Below are 26,205 nucleotides of genomic sequence, written 5' to 3'. Positions count from 1 at the left end.
GGGAGATGCCATCGGATCGGCTCGGAGCGGGCAGGCAGGCGACTTCCTTCACGGAAGCGACAGCGGGGCGAGCCCTGAGGCGGCGACGGACGGCCTGCCACGTCCCCGCAGCAACGGGACACGGCGCGGCGGGGGGGGTGTGCGCGCACACAGGCGATAGGTGTGTGACACGGCAGTCGCCGCCTGTCCGGAGCTCCCCGCCGCCGCAGTACGGGTCGCAGGGTTTGAACCGCCAGCCCTGCCGCCGCCAGCCCCAGCCCGCGCCCGCCCTCAGGGCGAGCCGCCGCCACGGGAAAGCGCCGCCCCGGCCCCCTCCCCGGCGGCCGTTCCCGCCTCAGGCGGGTGGGAGCCTGGGCCGGCCTGTGGCGGGGGGTGTCCGCCCGCCCGCTGGGGAGCGCCCCCCGCGCCGCCCCCTTCCCGCCCGCTGCGCGCGCCCAACGGCCGCAACCGCCAGCTCGCGCCCGCCCTCCCGCGCGTCAAACGCCGGGCGTCACACAGACGTTGTAATGTACCAAAACAGCGCGCACTCCCCCACCGCCCGCTGCCCCACCGCGCCCGCCGAGCCCCGCGCCGCCCGCCGGGACCGGCTCGGGGGGGGGGTGGGGGGCCGCGCTCCCCGGCCTGCCCGGCCACGGCAGCAGCGGCGGCGGCGGCGCCGTCCCGTCTCCCCGCGCCACCGCGACCCGCGCTGGCCGCCGGCGCCCCCGCCTCGGCGCGGGGATGCGGCGCGGGGCGGGGGCGGCCGAAGCCTGCGGGGGGTGGGCGCTGCGGGCAGTCGGGCGGGCGGCGGCGCGGCGGCTGCGTGTCTATTAGGAGGTGCGTGGTAGCGATGGCGGCGGTGGGTGAGACTTTTCCTGTCAGCGGATCCGGCTGGTCCTGCCGGCGGGCGGGGGGGCCGCACCCCGCCCCGGCGCTGCGCCGTGCTGCGCCGCGCCGTGCCGGCCCGGGCGGCGGGGCACGCCATGGGGCTGCTGGAGCGCCTGCGGAAGGAGTGGTTCATCCTCGGGATCGTGCTGGTCATCGCGGTGGCGCGGCTGGAGCCCGCCGTCGGCGTCAAGGGGGGTGAGTCCGGCCGCTGCCCCGCCGGCGCCGCTTTGCCCCGGCAGCTCGGCGGGCGGCGCGGGGCGGTGCGGGGAGCGCCGGCGGGGGCCCCGGAGCCGCCGCCGGAGAGCCCGGGCGGTCTCGGGGGCCCGGCGGTACTTTGCCAACTCCCGGCGGCCGGCGCTGCCCCCCGCCCGCCTCCCGGCGCGTCTGGGTCGTGCGGGCCGGGCCCGGCGCTGCCCGGGGTGGGCCCGGGTGCCGGCGGCCGGGCGGGGAGCGGGGCCGCCTCGCTGCTGGGGCGTGGAGGCGGGGGGAGAGTCTGCGGGCCTTTCTGCGGGTCCCCGGGCGGAGGGTGCCGGTCGCTTTGCTGTCGGGGGCGCTGGGGCTTGTTGGGGGTCCTCGGCCGTCGGGAAACTCGGGAACTCGGGTTGCCGGGGGGGCGAGGCGCGGGGCGGGGGGCGCAGCCGAAGCCGGAGGGCCCTCCTGCCGTGCCCGCGCCTCCGGCAGCTCGCCTGCTCCGCTCGGTAACCGGGCACCTTCTCTCGGGCACCCGAGAAGTGTCTCAAGGTGTATTCCTGCGCCTGTCCTTGCTAGGCGCCGTGCCGGTTGCTGGAATAACAGGCTACCCCTTTTGGGTTAGTAGTCATGAAAACTGGATGGCAACTTGCTGTGAATGTGCTCCTGGTTGAACTAAGTAATAACTTCAGGAACTCTAAGATGGGCATAAAGTCATTGCAGTTCAGTGTACGAATGTCTGCCGTCTGGGAGCCTCTCGAGAGGTGTAGCTGAACGTTTATTGTGTTAAAATCTCAGGTGCTGTATTTCAGCCAGGTGATTTTTTTTTTTTTTTACTTTATGGTAACACACGTGCAGTTTGAAGATTTTTTTGTTGTTGTTGTTCCCTCTTAGTCTGTTATGAAAGATGAGGGAAAACAGTGAAAATGATTCTGTGCAAAACAGTGTCAAATGCTCACAGTAAACAAATCAGAAGAAAGATCCCACCTTTTCTAAGCAGAGAGGTCTTGTATGGTTTTGTACCAAGAGCTGATGAAATATCCAGTGTTATCTTAAAATAAACAGCGTATCTTTAAGTATAAATGCTGGCAGCATCTTCTGGTTAGTTTCCATTGTTACTTCAGTTCTAGATGTTCACAATTGTCAAGAACAAATTCAGTTTTATGTAATTTTTTTCTAATTGATCCCTGAAGATTTAAGAAAAGGGATGTAGAAGACTTAAACAGAATTCCTTTAGCAATTCCATGTTATGGGAGGGGAGGAAGAATCTAGCTGTGCTTTTATATGCATAGATTTTTTTTGTTTTCTTCACAGAGCTGAAATTTGAGGATAGACAGCTTCTCACTGAGGAGCCAACCTTTCCCCCCCTCCCCCCCTTAGGTTCTGGGGAAAAAAGCGATTTAAAAAATACGGCTCTGAACACTTGCTGTGGCAACTAAGGCTCCGGTGCTTCATGGAGTGCAGGGTAGGCAAATTCCTGCTGCGCAAGGATCCCTTCTAACATCTGTGTGCTGTTTTGCATAGGTGATTAGGACCCACATGGAGCTTCTTGCAGGATCCATGCTGTGTCTTCAGCAAACCTTAAAGACAACTTTGAATGGATAGTATCAGGTGGTTTGTCCCTTTCTGGTTTGATTGTCAGCAATCTGGGAGATCCTTTTAACTAGAATACAAGAGGATTTTTCCTCAGTTTCCTTCCTGCAAGGAAGCACTATGATGGAGCACTTAATTTAATTACCCTACTGCAAAGAGATGTCAAGCGTTGAGATGGTGGTGTTCCTGGGACAACTTGCTTGAAAAATCTTGTAAGCATTGATTGAAACTCGTGAGCACGTGTTCCCCAAAGCGGTATCCCTCTTATGAGCAATGAGATCATATAGCTTCAGTTTAAAACCAGGGGAAAAAAAAAAAAAAGAGGTGGGGGGTGGGAAATACCAGCATGTGCAAAAACCTTAGTGTGTCATCTTCCAGCTGATAAAACCATGCACTGTAAGTTGGAGGGCCTTACTGAATGGTATGGATGGTCCAGCATCCGTACCAGTGGAACACTGTGCCACAAATAACAAAGATTTGTGCCGTTGCCACCTTCAGGGCGTAAGCCAAGCCCTTTTTGGGTGTTTTCCTATTTGATGAATGAGCCTATTTAGTTCCTTTGTGAAGAGAGCTTTCCTGACCAGTCTTTTGCACAAGAGATGAAGGGGACCTGTTCTGACGAGAGTTCCCTGTGCTCCATGAATGTGTGGTTTCTCTAGTGGTAGAGGTTTCTTCTATGTAAAGGAGTTCAGGTAGCCCAGTGAAAAACACTGAAATAGAAAAACTGAGTCCTGGAAGAACCCCTATCTTAGCCAGACTAACTAACCCACTGCCTGTCTCCCCAGTGTGTATGTATGTGCATGTACATATATGCTCTAATCTTCTAAAAGATTAGAAAAAACATGTAATTACATATATTAAAAATACAGTTTTCTGTATAACTATATATATTTATATATTTTTTCTGGGTTTTTTCCCCCCCCTGGCTATTCAGTTAACATGTCATAATTTTGCAACTTTAACTCTTGCATTTCCTGATTTATTTTTACCTGTGCTTCATATAGGTTGTTTGGTTTATTTTTTTTTTTATTGAACACACACAGTTTTAGTGTCTCATCAACAGAGTCCTCTCTGAGAGTAGGATTTGGGTTTAAATGGCTTGAGATGCAAATTTGAGTAGACTCGGTGTACGATCAAATCCCTTTAATTTAGGGATCATTGACCTTGTTCCAGTGTGACCATCAATGTATCATTCATCCGAGAGAGCAGAAAGGATCTTCTCTTCTGGACTGTCGAGTAAAGGCTTGCTTGTTTGCTGCTGCAGTTTTGCTCACGACAACTTACTGTCACTTGCCGAGTTAGGATATTACTTTGGTCCTAAGTAGACTGATAATATTTTCTTTCTAATATAATAACTGGTTGAATGCTTGTGGAAAAAATGAGTACATACATTTTGCTCTTGGTGGGCTCCGAAGGCAAAATGTATTAAGAGTATTCATCATTTTTATGGGAGTGTAAAAAGTATTTTATTTTAATCTCCCTGAAAAAAAGTATATATACAAATGTAAGCCTTTAATATAGTGGAATCCTTGGAGGTGCAGGCATCTGCCCTTGCTGATCTCACTGCAGCAGTGTGTCTGAAATGTGTTGTTGTAGGGCTGGAATGAACCATTTTGCCTAGCCCTGTTGTGGGGAATAACGCAGAGCTGTATTGCCCCAAGGAAATCACTGCAAGGTATTTGGTTTCCTCTGTGCAGGCAACCAGACAGGTGCGTGTGTTGTGGCAGAAGAAGTGAGAGGTAGATATGTGAATGATATCAGTGGCCCTGTGGAGGGAGCAGCTAATTTTTTTGTTTGAGTGTACGGTTTGAGTTTGCTGATGCTATAAGGGTACTCTGATGACAGAGGAAAGCTCTGAAAAATTCCCCGTTTTCACATTTCCAGAATTTATCCGTTAGTTTCCAGGGGCCTGTAGTCACAGAAGGCAAATTTGTATGACATCATACCTCACTCTCCATTCACTGGTTTGCTTTTATTTAAAAATGAATAGCATGCTTTCTGTAACTTAGTAGAAACGCCATTCTTTTTACTAAAGACTTTAATGATTAGATGTTCTCCAGGTATTTTTCTAAGTATTCTCATTTACTTTGATGTAATATATGCATATCATTATCTCTTTGACTGTAGTTCACTTTGTTCTCTATGTCTATATTTTTTAGGACCTTTGAAACCAGAAATTACCATAACTTACATTGCTGTTTCAGCTATATTCTTTAACAGTGGACTCTCCTTAAAAACTGAGGTACTGTAATTTCTCATTGCTTCATTCTTGTTTTGCTTTAAAAAGTTTTGTGTTGCTTTTGATCAGGTTTGAATGTAATTGGAATATTTAATTACTATGCTGCTGTTGTTAATGCTGGGAGAGTGGCTAACAAGATAAGAGAAATATTAGATGTTTATGGAATAACCCCTCCTTCATTTCAGAAAATTCTTCACAAAGTAGTGAAGGTGATGAGAAAGAGAGTGTGAATAAATTTCACCCATCCATAGAGGGTGGGTTGCTTGACTTTTCAGGGCTTTGACTTAACGGAAGTGCTGAGCACAGTTTTGAGACGGAGCTACACCCTGGCTGTGTCCCAAACCCAAATCAGGGTGAGACCCAGGAGCACTTTAGCACCTGCCTTCTGCCACCCCTTCCGCACCTTGGCTTCCCCGCTGCTCAGTTGAGATATGGGCCAGAAAACTGTGCGAATCCTAGGGTAGAACTTTGCAGGGAACTAGGCTGAGAGGGGCTGTGTGGAGTCTCCATGCCCCTGTAGGACACGAAGAGAAGGTGTGAGCTCTCTGCCTCTCTCTTTCATCTCACCTGCTTGTGTGCTCTCTAAGTAAAACTGGGCTATTCACTACAGGATTGATGTAAGCAAAGATCTGGTGGCTTTAAGTTACCATGTTAGGCAGGTTCAGGACAGCAGCTAGTGTCAACACAAAAGGGTTCCTCTGCAGATGCAAGGCCGATATACAGGTAAAAAGTCTTGGCAGTCTTTTCCTGCAGGACTGAGTTGTGGACAGGTGGACTTAAAGTGCTATGCTCTGCCTACACAGACACTGAGACTCATTTCGTGTTACACCTTTTTCAAAAGGGAACGATCTGGGCGTACGAAGAGATGAAGGGGAGTACCTCTTAGTGATGTGTAAAGGAGGCGTGGAGAAAAGAAATAGTGGCTATGTGCCAAGAAGAGAAGGAGCAGCCAGAGTTCAAGTGAAACACTGCATGTCTCTGCTAGTCTTGTTTCTTGATTCCTTTTACACTATTGGCAGTGCTAACATCATTCATATGTTGCATGATACTAATGCCTAAAAGAATCATCATGGTATTGTCCAGTTATCTTCTGGGCAAACTGGGATTTGGATGAACAGCGGGCATTCAACAAAAAAAGTCTCTATACCTCTATCATGGTTATAGTGATAAAGTTTCAAATGGAGGTGGTGTTTGAATTGGTGGCAGCCCTCTCCTTCAGTGCCTGCTGGCAGTTCTGGCACTAGGGCCTCTAGTTCTGCCGGGGCACAGTGTAAGTGAAGTGACTAACTCTAGGCAATTCTGTAGCAGCTATTTAGAGCCTTGTGGTCTTACGGGGAAGCAGGAAGAACCATGTTATCTATGTGCCTGGGACAGTAGTGACATAGGCTGCGGAGGGTCACTTCCACAGAGAAGACAACTTGAAACACAAAGCCTGAGTAGTACTAATGGAGCGGAGTTTTCTGCTTTCAGGGTTAGGAATCTTTGTGTGCAGAGAAAAAAAGTGCAACTTCTTTCCCTTTCACTAGTTTGTATCCTTGAAGCTTTATATTTGTAAAGCATCTGTGGGTGAGAGTGAAATCAGTAGCATTATCAGAGTCTTGATTAGATTCTCAACGCTAGCGTACATCTAACTTTTTCTAGTTAAGGTGACATGACTGACAGGCTCCAGGGCAATGTGTCATGTCCTACTTTGAACTTGCATAAATTTTTTTTCATCTGTGGTTCTAAAAGCAATATATTGATGTAACTGAAGCTTTTACAGGAGCTGATGTTTATGTCCAGGTAGCTGATCTCAGATTGTTTTGGAAGCATCAGTTAGGACTGGTGCTGTACAGCCAGCTTTACGTTCCATCAAGAAGCTGAGCCTTTTCTGAATTTCTGCCATGGGGGTAGAAGATAAAGAGGAAGAAAAACATTTCACTCATTGTACCTTGTGCTATTACTTTCTAAAATGTATGTTAAAAACAATCCTTAAATGTGCTAGGAGGCCAGGTCATGATTTTATTAAAATACTTTGGGGCATCATGTTTTAATTGTTTAAGGTACAACCTAAAGTTGGTATTCTTAGTCAGTTAATATTCCTTTTTATTGGATTGCAAAGTAAATAATTTCTGCTTTTGTCTTTATTAGTTCTTGACCTGTGTGTCAGCTGTTCTACCTTGGATAATACGTTATTTAGATTGAAACTAGGGTTTGGTATTCTTTGTGGAACGATAAAAAGTTGTGTAAGTGTTAACGGAGGCCTTCTAATAAATCTGACAAAATTAGAAATAGCTGATGCTCTTTTAAGGTTACGCTTTTGGTTTTATCTGCTGTGAAAGTGCATGCTCAAAAAAAATTTGCTAACATGAATTCAGAAAGCATTTTACAAAATAATTGGCAGCATTCAGGGAGAGCCTGTCTGTGCCTGGCCTTGTTACGTTTTGAAATCTAGAGGTGACTGAGGTCCTCTTACATTTGTAGAAATAGTCTGTGTCCAGGAATGACAAGAACATTTGATTCTGCCTTAATATAACACTCTTTCAGTTTTCAGTGACTGGATAGTTTGCTTTTTTAAAGCAAATACCTCCTGTAGGGCCCCAAAAATTAAATCACATACTTGAGTTATCCATTTCAATGAGGAATTTGGCAAGCCACTGAAAACACTGTTTGCTCTGTGTGGGTATTTGCCCAGAGGAGTCCAGCTATGACCATCTAAGCATGGCTGGATGGCAGCAGGGGCCCACACTGACCCGTGGGAGGCTAGGATAAGCTCTCTAAAGCGTCTGCAATACTGGGAGAGACAAGGTAACCTGTTATACCTGGCGTGCAAAACCAGAGTCATAACTAGCAGCTTCCAGTAACTTTTCTGAGTCCTCTGCTTTTTTGAAGGCTATGGTGACAGATGTATTTTGGGACAAGCCCTTGTAGATGGCTTAAGAGGGCGAAGGCTGTTTGCCTCAGTGTTTGTTCTATGATGATACAGTCTAACTATTCTAAAAGGCAATCACTAGAGTCGTTTTAAGGACTGGTAATTTAGACCAGCAAAGACCTGTTCCACTAATACAGCATTCCTTCATGCGCTAGGTTGGCTGTGTTGTAATCGCCTTCCTTGCTCCCTGGAAGCTCTAACCAGTCTTTCCAAAGTTTTTTGTCTTGGATTTTGCTTTTGGAAGTATCACACGGTTTTCTTCAAATCATCTGTTCTTAAGGCATTTTCCAGTTGTAAAAATATTAAATTAAAAGGGCAGTTCTGTATGTGTGATAGTGCCAAGATTGGGGGTGCCTTCATAGATTGGTCCGTGAAGAAATCGGGGGCTGGAGGTGACATGGCAGGAGAGGAGGAGGAATTAGCAGCTTTGCTGAAAGAAGCCACTTGCTTTGGTTTTTCTCAGTTGTATTACTTACTTTTAAAACGTACACTTTTATATATGTATTTCCAGGTATCTTCTCTTCCCGCACAGGATGTGTTTCTACTACGAGACGTTTTATTTTTGCTTTCTTTTTGAGATAAGATGAAATAGTACTACAGTGAAGCCATTCATAACGGCATAGGTACTGTGACACGTTATGTGTGGAAGTGGCCTATTTTTTCATGCAGTGATACTAGCCTGCTTAAGAGCTTTCTTTATTTAAAAAATGTTGTTTCATTCAGTTAACCAAGCACTGAATGTAATGATACTTTCTTGGTAAAACTGGATCAAGATGTACATTTCAAGTCCATGTTTTCTATAGCTTTAAGAATAGGATATGAACAGATGTATATTTTTTTTGTGGAGGGTTTTTTTCCCCTAACCTAAATCTGGGAGCTAATTTTACTAAGAGAAATAAAGTAACAAGGACATGGTGCTGAATTGCTAGTACTTCCAGATGTGTAATTACATCAGCGTGCATTTGGATGGTTAAAAGTTCAACTGTTTTGAAGCTGAGAGAGGGTGGCATTTGAAGATCGGCTGCTGCATTACTGTACATGGAAATACACTTTTTATATTGTTCCTTTTTTTAATGCATCTGGGGTTTCAGATAGCTGGAGAATCCTAGCAAATTACATTTTGAATAAAAGTGCCATCAGTTCTTTTCCTGTTGCATTGTTTACTTGAAAAGAGCGCAAGTTACCTTGAGAGAGAGGAAAAAGAATTTTTCTTCTCAGTGATGAGAGTTGAAATGAGCTGAAATGTATAAGGCGTTTTCCTTGCACTCAAAAACTGCGTGGAAGGTGCTTTCAGTGCCTGAAAAGACAGAAACAGAGAGGCACAGAGCTAACTGAAGTTTGTTGTGTAAGGATACTTGATCATGTCTCTGGAGTGCTCTTACGCTATCTAAAATTAAATGGTTTTTTGTTTTCTCAGTCTCCAGCAGTGTTTTGCACATTATTTCTCTGACTTTTACGGCTTAGCTGTTGTTAGCTTGTTACGGTCTCGATAGTCTTTCTTTGTTGTTCTTCATCAGCTTAACTTTTTTCTATAAATTTCCTATCTAATGATACAATAAATAATCAAAATCTGCTATGGATTACTTTGCTTTTTATGTTTGTTAGTCTTTCCTTAAAAAAACCCACCACAAATAATGACTTTGTAATGTAAACATCCCTTGTTCACGGTATAAATGAGGATCACAGTTTGTGGCTCTTTTTAGACTAGAGAAACCTGAAATCGGGTGGACGCTGTAAGTTTCCCTTCCTGTTGATACCCGCAGTCAACGAAGTAGACAGGCTGTCAGCATAGTTAACACAGGTTTTGAAGCAGTGATGAAGTGCTAAGGCTGCCTGTTGAAAAGCTGCCCTTACCAGAGCTACGGTATTATTGAAGTGGTGGACGATTCTTTTGGAAAAATGCCCAGGAGCAGACAGAGCTTTTATGTAGTCTGGATGTACTTCGTTATTAAAGAGGAGACCAGATGATCCGTAAAGGTGCCTTTTTGACGTGCACTGTCTTTGTATTATAAAGATGATCCTAGTTTTAAAAGCACAAACGTGATCTTACCTCAGCTGTTATGACTGCAACTTCCTCTCTTTTTCTTTTGCAGGAGCTGACAAGTGCTTTGGTGCATGTGAAACTACACCTTTTTGTCCAGATTTTTACACTTGTGTTCTTCCCAACAGCAATATGGCTCTTTCTTCAGCTATTATCAATCACACCTATAAATGAATGGCTTTTAAAAGGGTATGTTTAAGCATAATGGAGTGAAGTATATTTGTAGCTGTCTTCTTAAAGGACTGCTTATCCTGCGATGGGTGTTTTAAGACTCGTATTATGAACAGATTTTGCTGGTTGTTTTTGTGCTTCAGCACTTTGCTACCAAAAACACAGTACATGCACAAGATTATCTTTTCAGGAACCTGGTCACATTTTTAGGAAGTCTGGTCAGTTGTAGGGAGCTTGCAACAGGTCAGCTTTGTCTTTCACAGAACACAGCTGAAGTGCTGTCCTGGGTCCCAGGGAGAATGGGGAGGAAAGAAAAGGAATGCTGAAGGAAAAACAGAAGTTGGTGAATAAATGCTGTGTATGCCATGTACTGGTGTTCCTTTCTGTTTTTAAACAGTCTGTATTAAGCATCTCTTGCATGTGTCTAGATTGGGGTTCAGTATCTGCTCCTAGCTAAATTGTGGGTGTGGGGAAAAAAAGAGACTAAACTTTTTGTAGCAGGAGAACTTTGAGATCAGCAGAAGCTAAGTTACCATGAAAAAAATGTATTTTAAAACTTTGGTGTACTCTGCCAATGTGTGCTTCCAAAGCTGCATTGATGGTACAGTAGTGATAGATATTATGAAAAATCCAAACAATAAAAAGCTTTTTTCAGAATCAAAGGTCAATACCTAGTGCCATGCAGCTATACTGGAATGTTTGAACGCAAAAATAAATTATTTTTGAAAACTGCTTGAAGAATCCCCACTGTTTCTTACTGCTTGGTGAAACATTGTGTGGGGAGAGTTCACTGTCTTAAAAGTTTAGTGATAAAGCTGCTCATGTTTATGTTTTTACAAGGCCTAAACGAAAAAGAGCATTTTGTTTTGTTTTTAAGAGGCTTCTCTGGGTGTTCAAGTGTGAAGTGGTCCAAATGATACTTAGAAGTGAAATTGAGATGACATAATTTAAAAGTTAGCACTGTTTTGCTTAACAGTATGAGTACATCAAGGAAATAACAAGGTTTCTAAACAATGTCTGTTTGCATTTGGCTATTCTTTAAAATCATTGTGAGGTTTTTCCTCAGCTAGAACATGATTTTTCCACAGTGAGCCAAAATACCCTCCTAATCCATGGGAGTCTCAGTTTCTGAAGTGCAAGGTGCAAGAGATTTTTGTGGGTTTTGTTCCTTGCAGCACTTCTCATCCCTTCTTTCCTATGACTCTTATGCCACTTTGGTTCTTAGTGTTTAAGGGACATGATCTGTTACATGCACAAGCATATGTGTATGTATATACATACACACCTGTGCATGTAAAACTACATATGTATGTATTTTTTTTTAAAGAAAGACTTGTATGTGTGTCTCGCTAAACGTGGAGCCTAAACCAGCTTCATTTTTGATGAAGGTGTGTCAGTGTTTTAGCAGTGAGCTGGTATACTTCTATATGTTTCAAGCTGCCTTGCAAGCACTTGTTCCTTGAGTACTATTTCTGTTTTGGCTGTGTTTTATCTTTTAGTGCAGCAACTCTGGTGTATTGAGACTTCATTCAAAGAGTGGTCAGACTGAGGAGTTTAATGAAGGGCTTTTTGTTTTGTTTGTTTTTGAGAGAGTGCTTTCTTGATAAATACAGCAGTATTTAGGACATGCTCAGAGCAGCAGCTGCTGTGTGGCTCTGAAGGCATCCACTGCAAAGGGAGCCTGATGGGAGCTGTACCTTCAGTGCTGTGCAGGTGCAGAAGATGGCAAGTTCTGTCCTAATTCTAGGATAACACATTTTAAAGCAACTACTTGCATATCCCTATATGGATATGTGAAAGGAGAGTGAGGAGTGGACGTGAGGAACTGCCTGTGCCTTGGCTGCTCTGTGTGACCAGAAGTTCATCGTAATGCCCTGCAGCTGTAGTTTTTATTCCCTAGAAACACTGAAGTACCCTAATGAAAACAGGGGGGAAGAAGACAGGCTTTGGCAAAGTTACTTCCTCGTCACGCATGTTTAGCATAGCTTGTAGCGGGAGCTAGTTGATATCCTCACAAAGGCCTGGAAAAATAGGCATATGCTCCCAAGGGCATGCAGCACCCTTTGGCAGGGTGGCTCCCCTGGGGACTGTAGTTCTCCACTACTCTGTACACAAGGTTATGCCTAAAGGGTACAGTCAAGCCCACAGTTAATTTCCCATCTTGCTTCAGAATGAATGGTAGATTCTCCCATCCTCTGTAATGGTCTGTGTTGCTGTCCATGTTATTTGGCAGGCAGATTTAGATGGTACCAGCTTTTTATCTGTTGGCCGTTAGAGAAATTTGTTTGCATATTGGTAGTGTTATGTGTAGTTGATACAAAGCAAGAAAAAAAAAAAAAAGTTGGCCAGTGCGTGTTTCAATACACCTGATTAAAAGTAATTCCATTTAGTGTGTACCAGGCTTTTTTGTAGAATAGTATTTTCATAGGAAGAATATTGAAAACCATAGCTTGATAGTGATTTTTATTTTCTTTAAATTCCAAATGTATTATTTTAAATTTGAGAGGGTTCACAGAGATTGTGTTATTAAAACTTTCTCTTATAGTGTGGAAAACCCCTGCCAGCTGACATGAATGCCCTTGCACACATTTCATACCTCTCTGGATAACTTTGAACTTAATCCACCCCTTATTAGTGCAGATGAGAAGTTCAAGGAGCTGCCTGCCAAGAGACCACATAGAAGAGAGATAACCGTGTCACAACTGATGTAGGGGATGGACATCACAATTGCCATGTGTTTGTCTGCTGTATATTTTCATGTATATTTCCTTTACGCACCATTTCTTTTTCTTGTATTTCTTTTCTTTTCAATATGAGCTTATCCTAAGTGCTGACAATTCTCTGCTTTCATAGCTTACTTCACTGTAAGCTGAAGGTACAATGTACTTCCAAGGTGGTGCTTGGCACTTTGTGATTGGATTTGTGTAATGCTGAAATTGGTTGTCTCTTTCCTTTTCCACAGTGTCTGTAGCTGACAAACTGAATACCGTCATTGTCATTTACCTGTTTCTTCTATTTAAGCTTTTTGTATATTTGCAGCGTATCAGTTGGACTACAATATGCTCCCTGTTGTTTGGATTTAATACTTCTGTTTGCTAGAGCTTTTTGACACTGCGTTTCTCGGGGATGGACTAACACAGTTACGACTGCAAAGTAGTTCACTGCTAGTAATTGATCTGAACTAGAATACTGTCTCAAACTCCAATACTTGAAAACACATGTAGATTCCATGCTTTTGGGGGTTTCACAGATTATTTTATTTCATGCCTCACTGCTCCTTCTAAGTCAACACAGTTTTTCTTCAGAAGTCTTATTACTTAGTCCCAAATTCAATTGTAATCTGTTGTGGTATAGATTCTTCTTGTTTCTAGTTATGCATTTGATACAACTAATTTTTGTAATAACTACTTTTTGTGGATTGTCTCTGAAAACAAAAGAAAGCTCACCATTTTTTCTTACTTTGCAACAGCATTTACTATATACATCGGTAATTTTGCTGAACAAACAATGGAAAAAATAACCGATAATAATAATGTATTTTAGACTTCGTAAAATGCAGAAGAGATTTTGATGAGTTGATTAATGGAAGTCAGGTGATTTTTACCAAGAAGTGAAAACATGCATAAAAATTAAATATTTGATGGCCTTTTAGTGTTCAGGAAATAAAAAGCTTAATTGTGATTATTTTTTTTTCAAGTTGGGGTTGATGGAAAAACAAAGTATAGTGGGAGCCTGAAACAGCATGATTCTTCTTACTCTTCTACTTAGCAGTAAATGTTTTTCTCACTGAACAGCTTTTTCAAGAAAATAGGGGTTTACATCCTTATTTTCTTTTTTTTCCAAATAGCTACAGGTATCTCAAAACACACGACAAGCTTAACCGCATCACATGTCCTGATGTAGTAATCTTTGTGATAGATGAGTAGATATCCTTGTGAACAGTAGAGACAATACTACAGATGAGGAAATAGAGTCACGGGGAGGTTAAGTGTTTAGGTTTTTAAATGGTGACATGACCCTTTGCTGTGGTGGTTGGTAAGAGATGGCATAGAAATCCTGCCAGCTGCTGCAGGGCTGTAACTAATGCAAACTGATTGGGTTGTGCAGGTGATGATTGTTTCTACTTAGCTATTTGGTATTCTAAGGTTGTAGGTTGCATAGTGTTTGTATTGTGTGAGGAATGTAACATTTCTTTTTGTTGTTTTCAGCTTGCAGACAGTAGGCTGCATGCCACCTCCTGTGTCTTCTGCAGTGATTCTAACCAAAGCTGTTGGTGGAAATGAGGTGAGTTTTCATTTTGTTCTTGAATGCTTTTTTTAAACAGAAGTTGAAACAAATATTTATGATGAGCTTGTGTGGCAAAACACTGACTGCAATGTGATGCTATTGTGGTTTGTAAAAACTTTCAAAATTAAAGCTTTGGTATTGTGTTGGTGTCAAACAGGGGAAATAGTGTTACCTGCTGGTATTGTTTGAACTGAAAGAAGATCAGTTTTCTGAGGTGATAGAAAAGGTTCTGATAGAAATTGGTGTTAGGAGATTCCTGCTTGTTGTTGCACTGTAATTCCTAACTGTATAATGTTCACATGCTGTGTAGTGGTTATCTCATTAGCAATCATTCACAATAGTCCTTAGACCATTAGCTTTGTGGTGAAGAACTGCCCTTGCATTGATTGTTTGGATGGTGTTTGGTATTAAGAGGCCCTATAGCAGGAGTTCCTCAAGCTTGAAGCTGCAAATGTAGCAAGTGATGACGGAGATGCAGAAATTAATTTAAATCTTATATTCTTATTTGCAACTGCATGAAATGAAAATTCCAGGAATGCGGAATTCTCAGACAGCGATGCAATGCGAAGTTCTCAATAGATAGGAAATAACAGAATTGAAGTTGTTTGTGCAAAATCAGTTTGGTCACATTGTATTTCTGCCTTAAAATGGCATATGCTGATGTCATTTCAGACTCTTTCTTTATCCACAAAACACTTGCTATTTTTGGGAAGATCAGGTAGACAGCATTTGTGAAATTAATCCTGGTATGCTAATTAGCGAGGTTGTTTCCTTTTAGATTTGCTTCCTCATAACTGCTGAAGGTGGATGAGACCTAGTAGGCGAGGAAGGGAGAGAATAACACTAAAAGAGATTGGTTGTAAAGCACGGGCTGCTGGGGTGCTGTTCTGGAGAGTTAAAGCCAAATCTTAATTCAGCAATAAAGCTCTGGCATGAGGTTGGGTGAGTCACTTCAACCATGTTTTTTAAATATGGCCATTAGTTGTGTACTTCTCATTTTCTGAGTTCAGACTCTTGGGACTGATTAATGTCAGCTCTGAAAACACATGATAGCACTGAAATAGATTGAAGTTGTACTTTGTACTGACAAAGTGCTGTTTAATTGCTCTATCCTCTGAAGAAAGACCCAAAGCATCTCAAGTCAAGCATCTCCAATTACGGGCAATCCTGATGCATATCACTGTCTCCCAGTTTGCCACCTGAAAACAAGAATCATAAAATTGTCTGAGGGAGGTGCTGTGGAGTAATTAGTATAAGGAAATAATTCAGGTACATAATAGTGAGCAACAGAGAAATTAAAAGTTTTCTAGTTATGATTCTAGATGTAGGTGCTGTAAATTATACAAAGATGCCACATAGTGAACAGCGAGGATGAAATGAAATATTGAATGAGTGCTTATTCAGTGTTAGCACTGTCTGTCCTATCCTTAGAACAGGGAAAAGATGCTCTGGAAAAAAATAAGGTGTGATTGGTTAGTGGAAGACAGTATCATACAGCATTTGTGTGCAGGAGTGAGAGAGGTACTTCAGTTTCTTGACTATTAGAGTTCACCTTTTTATGGTATTATTATTCTGGGGTGGTGGGGGTATGTGTATTTTATACCAGCTGAAAAACGGAAACTTCCTATCATGTGAGGCTTGTGTAAGTAATTGTGTACATCACTGACAACGTAAGCTTGAACCTCTAATTCTTCTGTACCAAACCGGCTTTGGAGGAATGTAAAAATGCATACCTTGTTAGTGATTTTCACAGATAGTTGCTGACAGTGGAAATAGAGTGAATTAAGAATTGGGTCGGGAGAGCTGAGAGTTCTCAGTCAGGCTCCAGGAAGGTATCCAAAAGAGAAACACCCTTTAAACACACTCAGTGTAGACAAAGTGAGTGGCAAGTTTATTACCAAACTTGAGCAAGTTTGCAATGCAAACATATTTTTGGAATTTGATGCTTCTCTGTCATTCAGACTATTGTTAATTTTTCTTCTGAAGAACAGCAAATCACATCCCTCATGCTAGGGGAGAAGACACTTTCACATCTCTCCTCACCAAATCTCACCTAAGCTGTTATTGATACATTTCTCTTTCTGACGTAAGCAGAACAATGCATTTTTTCCCATTTTAATTTAAATCCATTCTCATATACGAAGAATTTAAACCTGGGAGTCAACTGGAAATATAAGTGATTGTACTGTGAGAGCATTTGTTCATAATAATGTCTCTTAAACTGCTTTTGCCTCATCAAGTCTGTATCCCTTACACAGAGAAATTGATTTGTCTGAGGGTGTATCTACACTGCATAATGTAATATGAAGACAAATGAGCTTGCTCAGAAGCAATATAGTGAGGGAGCTCCACATGAGCTAATTAGTCTGAGAAGTGTCCTGCTGCTGTAGAGTACAGGCACACCTTCAATAAGTGCTCTGAAGACCTCTTTGGATTTCTTGAAACAGAGCACGCGAGAGCTGTGGTAGTTGACTGTGTTATGACAGTATAGAGGGTTTTAGGTTTTCTGTGTCTAAGTAGAAGTGACTGTTGAATGTAATTTTGGACTTGGGTTATTCTGAAAGAAGTATCAGGCATTATGGCATGGTAGAAGTAGTACTCACCTGGGGTTGAGGAAACGTGGGGTTTTAGCTCTGTCATTAACCTGTTGGGTAAAACAGAGTGGGGTATTGTGTCTCTGGGGTTAGCAGTAATGGATAACGGCAACTTTGCGAAGTGTTTGAAATTCAGTGCTGAAAAGCCTTATGTAAGAGCTGTATTTTATTGTTCTGGGACAGGGTGATTAAGTATTTGGTCAAGTGCTTAGAAACACGGTCTACGTCATTAGAAGCTACTTGGATGGGGGATTTTGCTGCATATTGATTGGAAAATTCTCTTGTGAGATGATAAAAGGAAGACATTTTTGTTAATCTTACAAGAATCTGGGTTTTTTTAATTGATACATGCCTGCAGGCACAAAATAAAATGTTGTGCTTTTGTTGGCTAAGGAAGGGGTGGTCACCAAGGCTGATGCTAAGAGTTCCGATTAAACTGCATTCATCGTTGAAAAAGTTTATGTTCTGGGATTGTAAGTACAAACCCAGGTACGCTAAAAAACTTTATTATTTAACTGTCAGTGTTTAACAGCAACTATACAATCTACCAGTGTTTGTTTTCCTGGTGGTTCAAACACACGGTATGTCAAAAAAGTGTACCTAAGCTTTAAGTCCTCTTGATCTGCGTATAAGAATATAACAGCTGAACAGTTACTCAAGAGTGCAAATGTAAAATTGTCCAAAGCAAAAAATAAATCTTCCTTCTTCCTATACATCGTTTGATCACCAACCCTGTGATCTATACCACTTTCAAATTTTTAGCCTTGGCAGCTGTTAGGCATACCTTCCAAATCTGCCGTGTTAGCCATTTGTATTCCTTTGCAGTGTGCTTGGTAGATGAGCAGGTGGTGGCTGGTTTTGATGGTCGGGGCATTCCAGAAGAAATAAATCTTGATCAAAAGCCCTTTGTCAGCAGTAGCCTTCCATTAATAAGGGAAGACAATCAAGCCAGTTAGCACCTTTGCTTGCTGTGGCATTATGCTGGGGAGAAGCATTATATTTGGAAGCCAAAAGGCTTCCAAGTCTTTTGGTGTTTAAGGGTGAAAATGAACATCTTCATTTATCCCTGATGCGTGAGCAGTTTGGTGGCTTGTTTTAGGGGACTGGGAATTGCCTTCTTCACAAGTCATAGGGATTATAGGGGGGAAAAGATTCCTGTAGCTTTATAAGAAAGAAATTGAAAGACACTACAGAGATAATCAGACTGAAAACCAGTAGCAGATTTTATAGGTGTATTGGATTTTTTGCTGTAACTAATGGAGGAGAAATCCAGTGCTGACATTAGCAGAGTGGAAGAACAAAAGATTCTAGCTGCAAAGAAAATAATGGAGTGACTAGTTCACTCTCAGTGCAGCTTGTTACATGCGACTTAAGACAGACTTATCACATCTCATTTCCTTACATATTGCCACTGATGGCAGTGGCAGCAGCAGAGGTGTTTAGCTGTTCAAGACAGTGTTTCTGTACCGCTTCAGAATAACTTGTGTACTAGTATTGATATAGGTGCCATGTTTTGAAAATATCTGATGTGCGGCATTGTAAAATATTTACCTGTGGTTTGGAAGAAGATGTGGTGGAGATTAAAATTTCTGTACAAAGATCTGCCTATATAATTCAGACTAGCTAGGTTCTAGTATCATTCTATCCAGAGAAGTGTTGGCAAATAAGAGATGTAAGCGGTGGGGAGGGAAAAACTCTGTGCTCTCTGAAAGTCTTGGCTTTTGGAGGAGAAAATGATGATATATGGCTATTCTCTCTTCTGTTTTGGTGGAAGTAGCTGTTCTTGATGTAATGAGCAGAAATACAACTTGTCTAGTAGGGCTACAAATTCACACCTATTGACTCTGTGACCCATTCTTAGGTTTCTTCAACTCCTCTCCGTGGTCTCTGTATTATGTGTGGTTTGTTCTCTCAGCTCGCTCTGAACTCTTGTATCTTCTCTCTGTCCTCCCTCTTCACCTTGATTTTTCCATCATTCCTCTTGTGATATCTTTGTATATGATGTTACTTTCATTAACCCTGCAAACAACTTTCTAAACCAGCCTATTCCTAGCTTTTGTCGCAAATACATTTAGTTCATTAGCAAAGGCAATTTCAAGTACTGAGTTTAATTTGATGCACGTGAAGCCCTATATGAAAAAAAAAAATGTTCATATGTACTGGCAAAAAGTAAGGAGGGGATCACCCTGAGAAATGAAACTCTCTAATTTTTAATTTGGTGATATTTTCTCAATTACTTAGTTGTTTGTGTCATCGGTAACACTTATGAAGTCTCTTGATTTGTGAAGAGGACAGTCCATGTAGTTAAAAAAATTTGAATGAAAACCAGAAGGCCTCACTTTTGTTCTTTGCTCTTGTTGAGCCGTGAAGGGTCAGGATTTTAATGACATTATAACATCTGACAGCACAGAAGGCTTTTCTGTGTCTTTTTTTCAAGAAGTCTTGTAGTTTTGCAGTGAAATTATAAAACCCATTTCTTTAAAAGTCTGCTTCTAACTATCTGTTTCTGCAAGAGAGAGAGACAAATAAATATGTCTGCATTGCAAGGTGCTGTAAAGACAAACCTGTTAAAACCTCGGACATCCTCAGACAGAAATGCTGTAGAGATGCCAGATATTACTAGAAGGTATTCAGACAGCAAATGTCATATTCTCCTTAAGAATCAAAGTAATGAAGAAAGGAGCTTGAAAATTAGATCTGTAAGTCTATTATCAGTTTGGGAGGAAAAAACAATTTGCCATGACTTTTATGGTGGCTTAATGACATATTTTTGAGAAGTGTAGCATAACAGGCAAGAGCTGTGATGGAATTGTACAGATAAATCGTGGCAGACAGTTCATTTTATTGAAGAATACTTTGGCTATTTTGCTATCTCATACGCAACAAAACCATTGAGGTTTTTTTTTGTTCAGTTAAGCTGTAGCTTGTACAAAAGCTCTTTAATCAAGGTGCTGTTTTGGGTTTTTTTGCAACTTTCATGTGGATCTGCTGTGCCTTTTGTAAAACAAGGTGTGGCATGTGCGAGACAACATTTTGAAATAAAAAATAGACTATAATGAAGAAAGCTAGGAAGGTATTTACAAAATAAGATATAAAGTAAAGAAAGAGTTCTAGTATTGATTTTTAGATTTGTTTTTTGAAGCAGATGTAGAACGTAAAACCGAATATAAATTTCCAAGGTCCACAGCTAGCCTTTCTGGAAAAGAATCAAGGGAGAGTAGTAACATTTTGTCAACAAATTATATGCAGTAGTTTTAACTGATATTTTAAAATAAAAAGCATATGAGTACTTACTGAAAAAATGAACACTGGAAAATTCCTCTGTGAGTGGTGTTTTTTTCCAAGTAAAAACAAAAAAGTGAACCCTAACACTGCTGTAAAGTCACAGGAAAGATATTGATTTCTCTAAAAATATCTGAAGTTCTTTGAACTGTGTATACATGTACATTAACCTTTTAAAAAACAAAATAAAATGAATAAAAAAGAAGTACAAGCTCTAATGGTTCGTGATTCATACACTGATGCACCAGTGTACCAAGAGTGTTTACCCTTGGAAGGTAACACGTGAACATTATGAAACAAAGTCATGTAAGATCTTCAAATAAACTATATGTGTCATGATGTTTAGTTGTCTTCTACAATATGTTTTTTCTTCTCTAAATATGTCAATTTATAGTAATGTTGTCCAAAATTTGATTTCCAAATTGCACTTAAATTATAATATTTTAGGTTTTGTTTATGAAAAGGTAAGTAATTTCATTCTTTTGTTTTAAAATTTGATACTGTAAAAGGAAAAAAACCTATGATGAAAAGGTTTTTTGTTTTTTTTATTTATTTCCTAAGTAATAAATTTTGTCTGCCCACACAGATTAAATAGTTCTAAATGAAAATGTAACTAATTCTACCATTAGATACTAGACTGAAGTCCCTGGGAAATGTACATGGGTGTCAGAGGACAAATTTAGGGAAGATGTCTGTACTTGTACAAATATAAAGAATTAACTGTGTCAGCATAAGGCTTGTATGTACATAGGAGCTGTTGTGCTATTAAATTCACCCACTCTATTCTAGTATTACAGTCTAATTTTTTATGTATCCTAAGAGTTTACTTTTATCATTACTGTGCTTTGAGCAGATGCTTTTTATTGAACTATTTATTGACACTTAGGGTTTTTTCCTTCCCTGAGTGGTGAGTGCATTTTATATCCATCAATGCATAGCAGTAGCCCAAATTATGACTTACAATATGAATTTCATCACTATAATGTGTCCCAGTCCTGCAGCTCCATTAGATATCTCTAGAGTTCTTCACAGTCTTCTCAAGTCTTCTATAACCCAAAGCAATTGTGGAATCTTGTGGGGTTTTTTCCCTCTCTCACTGTTCTCCTTTCATTTATCACTAATAGTTCTAATACAGATCCACTACTAAACGTGTTCAGAATGGAAGGGGTTTACAAAGGCATTCAGCTCTTCTCTTAATTCAGTGGAAGCAAATTCAGGCTAACAGTGAAGCTTCCGAAATCCCCATATTCGAGCACTTCACCTCCAGACTCCTTACTTAGTTTTTACAAAGTTTCAGATTCTCCCAACACCTTTAAAAAGCAGCTGATTTACTAACCTAAGGTGTCAGTGGTTGAGTTAGACTTGAGATGAAAGATTTAATTTTGTCCCTGGTTGCCAGTACCTCTAACTCAGGGTCTTTCATATGGCTCATGAGGTGTTCAGTGGAAAAAGCCCCTCCTCTACAGTCCTGGGAGCATAAGAGATTAGGGAAGTGCAAGAAAATATATTAAATCTCTTAACTGCACAACTTCATGTACTGTAAGATGTATGACACAGAACTTGCAGCCTTGTGCGTGTTCAGCCTTCCCAAATCCGGGGTGCTTGTAGGAGCTCTGCCATAATCTAGAAAGTTGTAAAATTGCGTGTTTAAATAATGCTAAACTGGGCTGTGGCTGGAAACTACCTGGAATCATCATAGCCTTGTGTTTTTACAGCTGTGTTTGCCTGACTGTCCTAGATCTGACTTTGTAACAAGAGTGTTTTCAGAGGCTTTGCTGTTGCTATTCTACAGTGCTTGGCTGGGGAGATCAGTTTTTTGTCTGCTATGGGACATTCAGTGACCCTGAAAGCTGTTTGTGGCATAAAGAAGCCAGGACAGAAGAAGAATCTTGCTCTCACGCTTGACAAAAATGGCCTTTTAAAGCAAGGTGGTTTTGTATTTGTCTTGGTCTGCAGGTTAATTCAGTGTAAAATTACAGTGTGCAAGAGCTTCCTTTATTCAGCAGGGAGTGCTGTGTGAAATGCATTGCCTATGCAAAGCAAGCATTTTTAACTGTTTGAACAAATCAGTAATACTTCTATTAAAATATTTGCAGAGAGTGGGGTCTACTACCCCCCTAAAATTCAGCTTCTGTACTCTTTGCTGTTTAATCTTTATGGCTGTTTGAAAGAGAGATTGCAGATGTTTTACTAGCGAGGGAAGTGTGTTACCTGCTCTCCCTGCCTCAGTCTTTGAAAAGAAAGGCTATCTCTTGGAGAGCAGTGGAGACTGGAAATACTGTTCTGAAGGTGACAGCTTCAAAAAGTTATAAGTGATTTGTTTGCAGTGGAGTGGTTTATGCAGTCTTAATTCCACTGAATGCCTGCACGATGCCAGCATTCCCTCTGTAAGGGTGGTTTTCTAATGGTTTTCTTTTGGCAGAGCAGTGCAGTTGTTTGCTGGCACTGAAACCCAGTGACGTGCTGTGTTCTGGTTCTGCTGTCCCTCACCTGTTGGCTTACAAAGCAAATGCTAGCTTAATATTAATTTTAATAGTAAGTGAAATGTTTAATCATTGCGTATGTTAGGATTGGTGTTAAATCACTGATACAGCAGAACAGAAACTGTTCAGCTTTGTCTGTTGCTTGTAAGTGGTTTATTTTCTCCCATGAACAATAAAGGCGGTTCCTTTGACGGCTGTTCACGTGTTCTCCTGTCTCTGTGACCCTGGACCCTCTTGCACAAAGGGATACTCCTGCAAATGGTTTAGCATGGCTGGTGGTGGCCCCAGCGTTGTGACTGGCAATGGAAACATGCATGTATAAAACTTGCAAAAGCTAATATGCAACAGTATTGATTGTCAGAAATGGAATTAATTCAGTATTTCTTTCTAAAAAGAACACTTGGATTGATAATGTGTAAAGCATTGCTAACATTCTGAAATCTGAAGAACAGCTTTTACATATGACTCTTTTCAGCTCACTGCAGATAAATCAAAATTAAACATGTCTATTGAGAAGACAAAATGCCCTTTAGGAATCTCTGGAGTGGATTTAGTCAAGGATAGCATTACTGTTCTTGAAATGTGCAAGTTCTGAACATCAGCTTGTAAAGAGATAATGTTACGTTGTTTCTCCTTTCTTAAATTTGTACTTTGTGTGTTAAAATCAAAGCTTCAGAGCATTTCACTTGGGAAAGTTTTTGTTTCTGTCCAAGCACGTTTTTATCTGGTATGTATATATTTGCTTAGTGGCTAATGATAATATATAGGAAAGAAAGCAATCAGGCTTGCAAAGTCAGTATTTCTAGAATTTGTTTTCTATAGCTCTCTTTTTGGGTGTGCAATATTAAGTCCCGATTTGTGGAAATCACAGGCGTAAAACATGAAGCAGGTTTTTCAGCTAAAATTACTATTATCTTTAAATTTCTTTCTTTTTCAAGGAAATTAAATTGATTTTATTATCCTTTTTTCATCATTATGACTATGAAAGAACGTCATGAAGGTTTTTGTCTTCTAAATTGTTTGTCAAATGATTATATTCAATGCCTATTAAGAAAAAGTATCTTACAGTGCATGAGGAAAACCCCATCTGTGTGAAGAGACAGAAAAAATTCCTAGATTCCTTTATTTATATAAAAATAAACAAGCCCAAATTTATGTAAAATGTTTTTATAGAACTCTTAGGATATTTTAGAAGTGTGTCCAGGTTGTATTTTTCTGTTAAACTGACTTTTTGGTCATTTGTTAGTTAGAGCATTTGGCAAAAAATGTGGAGAGCAGTAGAGCAGCAGATTTTCTCTGATTTCAAAGCATTATTTAGGCTCCAGTTTCTGGAAAATACTGGCCCTATTATGAAGTCTGGAAACAGCAAGCTGCTGGTAAACTGTTTCTGGACGTGTTGAAGAAAAGGCACGTACCTCTTGGGAGCCCTTTTTCAGACATGCAGTCCTCGCAGCTGGGTGCTTTCCCGCTCAGCTAGGATTTTTGCCGGTGTTCCCTTGTGCATATGGCCTTTTCTGTCTGAAATCCACTGCTTCTGCTGCCGCTTCCAAATTAACAAGGATGGAGGGGAAACAAGGCCACTCGGAGTAGCTGTAGCAGAGGCTTAAACTCTTGTACTCACCCCTATGAGAAGATGGTAGCGTTGAGGAAATTTTGAGGGGCAGTAGGCTGCACAGGAGTATTAGCGCGGTCACTCTACTATAGGTGCCCTGAAAGCACAGCAGCCCCGGCTTATTCATCTGTGTGATGGGAGAGAAGAAGTTTTACCGTTAAACGTAATCTTTGCCATCCCATTCAGTACCTCATCATACCCACCCCGCCGTTTCCCTCCCGTTTGCTTCTCTGGCATTTGGCGTCCCCTCGCCGCCCTCAGCCTGACCTCCCAAGGTCCGCGCTGTCTGCCCCCGAATCCTGCCCTGCCCCAGGCCCTCGCATGCATCCCCGGGGAGCGAGCACCGACTGCCTGGCCGCTCCGCGAGGCAGAGGCGAAGTGGGAACTGGTAGGAGCCACTGTCGTGCTTGGCAGCGCGTTAGCGTTCATTGATGTGCGCTTAACACTGTGAGGCAGTAGCTGTGTCCTTTTTGACTCGGGCTGCAGGCCAGTGCTTGAATTTAAGGTAAATAATGTTTCTGAAGGAATTTTCCCCAAGATTCAGGGGAACAAACAATTTACCTCGTATTGAGGTGGCTGCAGTAGTTCTGACTTAATCTATTTATTTTTTAATAATAAAGGGGTGTTTAGTAAGAAATACATAAGCAAACAAGCTAGTGCACTGCTTATCAGTAAAAAAAGTCAGCAGCCATACGCTAGCTGGGGAGCCTAATGCAGCAATTCTGGTAATTATGTGGCACCTAAACTAAAGAGAATATTCCTGTGCTTGAACTGAATTGTGTTTGAGCTGGTAAGCCCAGAGCAACAGTATATTTCCTGAATTAGTTTGCCAATTTACATATATTACTACTTCCAAGAAATTTTGAAACTCCCTGTTCTAGCAGGTGTTGTGGATTATTGTAGTAAGATTCCCAAAATGTTGAATTTCTAGCGTGTGGATGACTTTGCTTCGCTAGACCTTTTTGTTGTTGTATTTTGTAATGATCTAAATTAATTTTGTTTGTTGATATTGTTGCAAAATGTCCGTAATGTGTATGGGGATGTATACTTTGATACGTACTGTGTAAGTGTTTCAGCTCCAACTGCATATCCAAAACCTTTTAAAAGGAGATCTCAATGAGCCCCATGGGGCAAAGTAAATTATTACATGTGGTGAACTCTTAAGTCATAGACCAAGGTCATGGCAGTGAGAGTGTATTTCAAAAAGGTTTTATCTGTGCTTGGAAAGCAAATGAAATCTCTCATCATTAACTTTAGAATGATAGTTATAAGAGGATTTTCACTAGAGGTGAAAGATCAAGTTCATGGCGGACATAATGGAGTCTGAAAAGTTCTTTCTCAGACATAATACCAGGGCATGAAACATTCACTGAGGTTTTCACATTATCGATGGGGAGTTTACAGCCTATAATCCAGATACTGAAGATCAGAATCATTGTAATTATTGCTATCTATTGTGGCTTTATTTCAACCTTTTTAGATGAAAAAAAACCCTCTTTTTTTTTAATATTGTAAAGACTTTTAGAAAAAATTCTTGGCTTTTTCAGTCAGTCTTTCTGTGTCAGTCTCTGTCATAGCATACAGGCAATACCTTAATTAACTAATACCTGGTTAATAACAATTATCCTTTTATAGAAATATAATTTACTAAACCTGAATGATCTTCAGTCCCTAATGAATTAATCAAAGCGCATGCGCTGATATGGTGTCTCTGTCCTTATTTGTTGATAGGTCATGTAAACCAGAAAGAACAAACGTTGGAGGGAAACAGGGCAGAAAAGCATAAGTAGAACTAAGGTTTTTAGTGCCCCGGACTATTATCCTCTAAGTGGAAATGGATATTTTACGCTTTTACATTTTGCTAGACTTAGCATGTGTGCTTGCCTGCATTTCAGTGGTACCAAAGAGCAAGAGAAATCTGCTCAATAGTAGAGAG

At 41.4% G+C, this 26,205-nt stretch overlaps 1 protein-coding gene across 2 annotated transcripts in view; it reads left to right on the top strand.

Annotated features, from left to right (window-relative positions):
• Positions 1 to 962: 962 nt before the first annotated feature.
• SLC10A7 (solute carrier family 10 member 7) overlaps positions 963 to 26,205 on the top strand; it is a 146,554-nt gene continuing 121,311 nt past the window's right edge. For both annotated transcript variants that reach the window (XM_059826875.1, XM_059826874.1), the window contains exons 1-4: positions 963 to 1,062; positions 4,809 to 4,891; positions 9,893 to 10,029; positions 14,220 to 14,295. In XM_059826875.1, coding sequence (XP_059682858.1) covers positions 963 to 1,062; positions 4,809 to 4,891; positions 9,893 to 10,029; positions 14,220 to 14,295 — 396 coding nt within the window. The remainder of the gene's footprint in view (positions 1,063 to 4,808; positions 4,892 to 9,892; positions 10,030 to 14,219; positions 14,296 to 26,205) is intronic.

The sequence above is a fragment of the Gavia stellata genome, chromosome 19 (genome assembly GCF_030936135.1).
Source record: "Gavia stellata isolate bGavSte3 chromosome 19, bGavSte3.hap2, whole genome shotgun sequence".
Classification (NCBI taxonomy): Eukaryota; Metazoa; Chordata; class Aves; order Gaviiformes; family Gaviidae; genus Gavia; species Gavia stellata.
This window is presented reverse-complemented; position numbering and strand designations above follow the sequence as displayed.